The following is a 6,927-nucleotide window of genomic DNA, read 5'->3' on the forward strand; positions in this document are numbered from 1 at the left end:
GATCAGATATCAAGTTCTGAACTCAAATAGGTGTAGATTTGATCTACTGCTTACATCCATGCATTCAAATTTTATCATATGATTATTTTAGATTTTATATGTAACATATCATGTCATAGATCCTAGAGTAGGTTGATTTGATGATTAGATCATATATATGTTAGATTAATTTGATTAATCTATTTACTTTTCTTCATAATTTATTCGAAAAAATTTTAAAATACATGCATGAAATCGTCTATATTTTCCAACAGTCTCGTGGATGAAATCGGCCGCCAACAGCTTGTCAACCTCTTCATTGAGGGCCTTCTATCATTCTGGAGCAAAACTTCTCTTCTTTTGTCTCACCGATTTGTGGTTGGGATCAATGCTTAGTCAGTGGACAATAACTTCTGGAGGGATGCCCGACATGTCGGAGGCAGACCAGGCAAAGATGTTGGCATTTCTTCTCAGAAAACTAATCAGCTCCTCTTGCAATTCCTTGCTTAGTGAGGATCTGATTTGAATGGTTTTAGTCAGATCTCCATCGAGTAAAAGAATTAAGATGAGCTGTTCTGCAGGTTCTCCTCAACTTTTAATTTCTCTCTGATCCAGTCTATCATCGACGAGAAGAGTTTCAACTGGCCTTTTTTCACTAATGAAGATTAAGTAGCATTATCGGGCCAACTATTGGTCTCCTTGCATCTCACAAGGTCCATTCCTTATCAGAAAGCATACGAGTAGGTGATAGATTGAGATGACTGCTCGGAATGCATTCAATTCGGACCACCCTAAGATGATGTTGTAGGCGGATGGGATCCAAACTACGAAAAAGTTGAGGTGAACGATCGATTACCAAAGTGGTTGCCCAGCCATGATGGGGTGCTCGATCTCACCCTCTACTTTGATAGAGTCACCTGTAAACGACTAGAGGAACATTAACAAGTCTGAGAGGTTTAGCAGAAAGTTGTTGCATGCGGGAGAAACAATCATAAAAAATCACGTCAGCAGAACTTCCATAATCAACAAGATATCTCTTTACATCATAATTGGCAACTATCATTGACATGACTACAGCATTATTATGAGGAGTTTGGCCTCCTCGCAGATTTGCTTCAGTAAAAATGATGTCATTGTCGGTGCAATGGCCTTGGAAGTGCTTTCACAGTCGTCTGCCCCCCAGGGTCATGGTCCCACCGAGATCATGTTGATCACGCCATCTGTTGGTTGGATGTGAGTCTGCTCTTCAAATTTCGAATGAGGTAGATCGAAAGGCAGCTGTACATGATACTCCTATGCGTACTTCTCAAGATATCTCCACCTTATCAGATTCTCGATTTCATTCTTCAGCTGGTGGCACTCCTCCGTGTCATATCCATAGTCGTGATAGAAGCAACAGTAGCACTTTCGATCATGAGATTTTATTCTCATTAGCGGAGGTCGATGAAGGAAGCTTTTTTTTTCTATTTTCATCAAAATCTACAATCGAAAAGTAGTCAGAGGAGTGTAGGAGTCATACCTACCCATGAAGTTTTTGGGCTTCTGGCTCAGTAAGGGAGGTGGAGCCTCATGCTCGGCTCGGATTCGACTGGGCTCCCTGGAGCCTCCTCCCTTCCTTGCCTTCTTCTTCTGACTTTTTTCTTCGAACTGGCGACGGTCAGTCGCAGCTTCCTCGGTATGGATGTACTTCTGTATGCATTCGAGGAGCTCGACGTAGGATCAAGGAAGCGTCATATCTAAAGAGTAGGTGAACTTAAAGTTTCGAAGTCCTCGCTTCATCGCTGCAATGGCCGTTGCCTCATCGAGGTCCTTGACTTCCAAGGTGGCAGTATTGAAACGCACCATAAATTCTCGCAAAAATTCTCCATCTTGTTGGTAAATAGAAAAAAGACTGTCAGTAGTTTTGGGTACTCTTCGATTTGTGCTGAAGTACATCAAGAACAGCTGCTCGAACTATTCGAAAGAATCGATGCTTCCCGACTATAGCCCTGAGTACCATGCCCACATGATTTTTTGGAACGTAATCGAAAAAGTAATATAGAGGAGGGCATCAGATGTCCTTTGTAGAAGTATGAGGGCTTTATAGCTCTCAAGATGATCAAATGGATCCATAAATCCATCGTATGGCTCGATTTGCGATATTTTGAACCAACTAGGAACCGGCTCATTGAGGATCCATCTTGAGAAAGGTGGATTTGTACTGACGCCAAATTTATTAATCAGATCACGATGATTAGTTTGGAGCCATTCCAGGCAGCGATCTGTCTCCTTCAATTTTTGATTGTACTCGTCCAGCCATTGTTGCAACATATCTGGATGCCGCGAGTAGCCTAGAGTAGAGCCTTTTCTTAAAAAAAAAAAGATCCCAAGGGTGACCGCAGCCTCTTCCCCTTATATTGAGTTCGTCAAGAAAAACGTGGGGACCGACGATCATCAAAGTCAGCATGCGAAGTGCACTGACTTCGAATGTGGCGGTCGTTGGGCAAGCAGAGAACTCACTCAATGGGAAAGATGCGTAAAATGGTGGGTTAGAGATCGTAGTTGGTGGCTGTGCCTAGAAGACGCATCATGTGCTGCAACCTCTCCTAGTTGTTGTTGTTATTGGAGGCCTTGGACGATCTCGATTAGACTTTTGATCTGCTGCACAAGGGCAGCAAACCCAGGATCTACTATCACCGACAGTCGTGAAGCATTTGGCTCTCCAAGGATCGTCGGAGGTGCGTCACACCGCGATGAGCGTCCAATCGAATTAGCAGAGATATTCTGCATCTTTGTCTTGGCCATGGAGGTTCTTGGAGAGAGTTTTATCCAACAGATCCCCCCCTCCCCCTACTTGGTGCACCAAACTATTACGGTCCTACTCCGGTAGGTAGTCGGTAATAAGTAGTCGGATAGAAGCCGACTAGTAGTTGAGCCTGTCAATTGGTGACGGAACTTCTGATGAGTGAGGTACCATTACCAGAGAAGGTGCACATAGTCAAGGTTAAGACGAAGGGCGAGGATGGAACTTGAATTGAGATGGTGCTGGGCTCAGCTCGACGCTAAAAGAAGGAAGATCTGCAAAACAAATCCCGTCAGAGGTAGCTCTGACGAAGACCCTCCGACGCTCAAGTCAATGTACGCTTTAAGAGGAAGGAGAGACAGAGTCTATGGTTCTAAGATGGCTTGTTTATGCATACCTGAAAGGGTCCCCGCTTATCTCTATTTATAAAGGAAGCAAAATGAATGATGAGAGGACAGTCGATCATGTCTTATCGTACGGCACGGTATGGCGCCATGTGGGCATCTTTAAATTCTGACAGCGAGCGTACTCTTTATTCGACGCACACAAGGTGGCAGATGCTACAAGGTGTGGGGCGTAATAAATAACCCTTGGGGTGCATTTAATAAGATCGTAGTAACCATTATGGCGCACAGCTGGCCGGTCTGGATATGGTGTCTGAGTGACATGATCTTGATGTGACCTCTCCAAGTCGTATAATGGCCATATTCAGTTTGCAGTTAGTCGATAGAGATCCATGTTATCTGAGTCAGTAGAATAAAATTGTCAAGATGCCGTATCTTCAATTGACGTAATCGATTGTAGGCTGAGCAGCCGTAGGAGGCATATTAACTTTAATCGGGGTAGTACCAATCAGGGGCGTTCATCCTTCAGTCGACTGAATATCAGTAATGGCATCTGATGTCTATCCGACTGGGGAGGAACATTGTATAATCGAGTCGGATTGATTGTTGGTTAGTCAACGCAGTTTTCTTAGTCGATTCATGGATGAAAAGGTAGGATAGTCGGCTAAGTGACGAAAATCTATCCCAACAGGAGGCAACATGTAAAGCCTATAGGAGCACACTCAATGAGATCGACGGATGTTAGGAACGAATGAGCATCGTTACTCTTGAGACAATGAACCAGAAGACAGGCAACAATGAAAGATAGATGTTGAGAATAAAGTAATAAATATTGAGAACAAAAGAATAGGTAAATGATAAGAAAAGATAGATGCTGGGAATAAAAAAATGGACAGACGAAAGAGATGCTTGGACAAAGGAGAATGGCAACATAGTGGTGGATGAAGTCACTAAATAGGTGGGCAACAGTGAGGAGGAGAAGGTGGGCAACCGGGGGAGGAGGAGAAGGGTGGCAAAGGTCTTGAGGATGAAGAAGGATAGAGTCTAGATTGAGAGTTGGAGAGGAGAGATGAGAGAGGGATAAAAATTTATTTTTAAAAAAAATAGTGGAAGTGATTTTTTTTTACTTTTATATTTTCAAAAATAGTAAAAATATTTAAAAATAAAAATAAGATAATCAAACATATTTTTTTATCAATTTTCATATTTTAATTTTATAAAAAAAATAAGTAAGAAAATGGATTGTACCGCCATGCTTTTTTATTATTTTTTAATTATCACATTAGTCATGTATGTAACCAGATTGTCCGTGGATAAATTAATACCTTACGTTCATGTCAAATCAAATGGCCAAAAGAAACCTAAATGGTGAAAGGAAAATCCTCCTGATATCATAGTGTGTGTGTGTGTGTGTGTGTGTGTGTGTGTATAGTTGAATCCTTCTATTATATTATATCAATATTATGGCCATAGGTAGGATTCAACTTCCCAACTGCCACTCGGAACCTCATGGCACTCTTAACAGTCACAGCAGAACCCCTCAGAAGCAGCCACTCGTCACCACCTCTTCCCCTCCCAAACGGACCCAAACACCAAGGCTCGCTCTCCCTTCTCCTCCATCACCATCACAATCTTAGCCTCCACCAACTCAAGCAAATCCAAGCTCAGCTCTTCCACCAATCCCTCCACCATGACACCATCCTCATCACAAAGCTCGTAGCGTCCTGCGCCTCCTCCGGCGCCACGAATTACGCCGCCCGCCTCTTCCGCTCCCTCCCCCACCCCGACCTCGTCCTCTGCAACTCCTTGCTCAAAGCCTACACCCTTAACTCCCTCCCCGACCTCGCCGTCTCCTTCTTCATCGACCAACTCCTTTTCCGCGGCTTCTCCCCGGACCGCTTCACCTTCCCTTATATCCTCAAGGCCTGCGCTGCTCTCCCCAACCTCGCCCTTGGACAACAACTCCATGCTAGTTTGGTCAAAAACACAAACACCTGTCGTGATGTCATCGTGCTGAATTCGCTTATCCACATGTACTTCAAGTGCTGCCGGTCCGAATCTGCCATTTGGGTTTTTCAGCAGATGGAAGAGCCTAATTCGACTTCTTGGAACATGGTGATGTCGGGGTTACTCAATTCAGGGGATTTGGACTCGGCACGGGCCTTGTTCGACGAGATGCCTCAAAGAGATGTGGTTTCATGGAACACCTTGATGAGTGCTTATGTGAAGGCAGGAGAGATGGATGTAGCTCAGGATCTTTTTGACAAGATGCACGAGAGGGATTCTGTCTCGTGGAATGCTTTAATCTCCGGGTATTCTCAGAACGGCGAGAGCGACAAGGCTTTATCGGTTTTTTCTCAGATGCTTGTGGCTGGAATTAAGCCTGACAATGCTACATTATTAGCCGTTGTGTCGGCCTGCAGCAGTGTTTGCTCGGTGGAAAGCAAAGTGGTCGATCAGATTGCGAGCTTTGCGAAGTCAGTGAATTCAGTGTCAGTCTCAACGGCACTGTTGAATCTTTATGCAAAAGTTGGTAGAACGGAAGAGGCTCGAGAAGTTTTTGATGCAATCCCTGAGAAGGATCTGATAGCCTGGAATGCGATGATCACCGGGTATGCTCAGAACCAGAGACCGGCTGAGGCGATTGAATTGTTTCGCCTGATGCAAAAGTCGAGAAATGGAGTTAAGATCAGGCCTGATAGTGTAACAATGATCAGCTTGATCAATTCATGCTCTCAGATGGGTGCATTGAGTCTCGGCGAATGGGTCTATGCTTACATCAGAAAGAACAGGATAGAAACAGACACAGTCTTGATGACTGCTATCGTCGATATGTATGCCAAGTGTGGAGACCTCGACCGAGCAAGGTGCCTTTTTGCAGAGATGCCTGAGAAAGATTTGGCTTCTTGGAATGCAATGATCAAAGGGCTGGGCATTCATGGGCGAGGGAATGAGGCGCTTGAGATGTTATATTTGATGGAAAAGGATGGAATTGTTCCCAATGATGCAACCTTTGTTGGCTTGCTCAATGCCTGCAGTCATGGAGGATTGGTTGGGAAGGGCTTGGAGCTATTTGAACTGATGCAGAGTCGGTATAGCATTGCGCCATGCATCGAGCACTATGGATGTGTCATCGATTTGCTTGGCCGAGCTGGAGAATTAGTCGAAGCCTATGAATTAGTGAAGAGCATGCCTCTCGAGCCTGACAAAGTCATCTGGGGAGCGTTGCTTGGAGCATGCCGATCCCATCAGAACTTGGAGCTAGCAGAAGTGGCTGCACAGAGACTGGTAGAGTTGGACCCAGGACATGATGGAAACTATGTGCTTCTCTCTAATGTGTATGCATCGATGGGGAAGTGGGGAAATGTTGAGAAGGTCAGGGCTCAGATGAGGGCACGTCAGGTGCACAAGGTGCCAGGGTGTAGCACAGTTGAGCTTGGTGGAGTGGTTCGTGAGTTTACTGCAGGAGATCGGTCGCACCCGAGATCGAATGAGATCTATGGAGCTTGGGATGAGCTGGTGAAGCGGCTCAAAATGTTCGGCTATGAACCGGACCGGGGAGCTCTACTTAAGAACTTGGATGAGGAGGACAAGGAGGAAGTTTTGTATCGGCATAGCGAGAAATTGGCCTTGTCATTTGCACTCATTAGCTCAGAATCAAGATCTCCAATTAGGATCATTAAGAATTTAAGGATTTGCAATGACTGTCATAGGGTTATGGAGCTGCTGTCGGAGCTTGAAGAGAGGGAGATAACAGTTAGAGACCGAATACGCTTTCACCATTTCAGTGCAGGGAGTTGTTCTTGTGGGGGCTATTGGTGA

The 6,927-nt window shown here is 44.8% G+C and overlaps 1 protein-coding gene across 1 annotated transcript; it reads left to right on the forward strand.

Moving 5' to 3' along the window:
* The first annotated feature begins 4,614 nt into the window (after positions 1 to 4,614).
* LOC105032102 (pentatricopeptide repeat-containing protein At1g08070, chloroplastic) lies at positions 4,615 to 6,927 on the forward strand. Its single transcript, XM_010906452.4, has one exon. The coding sequence runs from the start codon at positions 4,615 to 4,617 to the stop codon at positions 6,925 to 6,927; it is 2,313 nt and encodes a 770-aa protein (XP_010904754.2).

Source organism: Elaeis guineensis, chromosome 1 (genome assembly GCF_000442705.2).
Source record: "Elaeis guineensis isolate ETL-2024a chromosome 1, EG11, whole genome shotgun sequence".
NCBI classification, from domain to species: domain Eukaryota; kingdom Viridiplantae; phylum Streptophyta; class Magnoliopsida; order Arecales; family Arecaceae; genus Elaeis; species Elaeis guineensis.

Excerpts from the sequence above, each read along its gene's own strand:
- LOC105032102 (XM_010906452.4), top strand. The coding sequence starts at position 4,615 with ATGGCACTCTTAACAGTCACAGCAGAACCCCTCAGAAGCAGCCACTCG.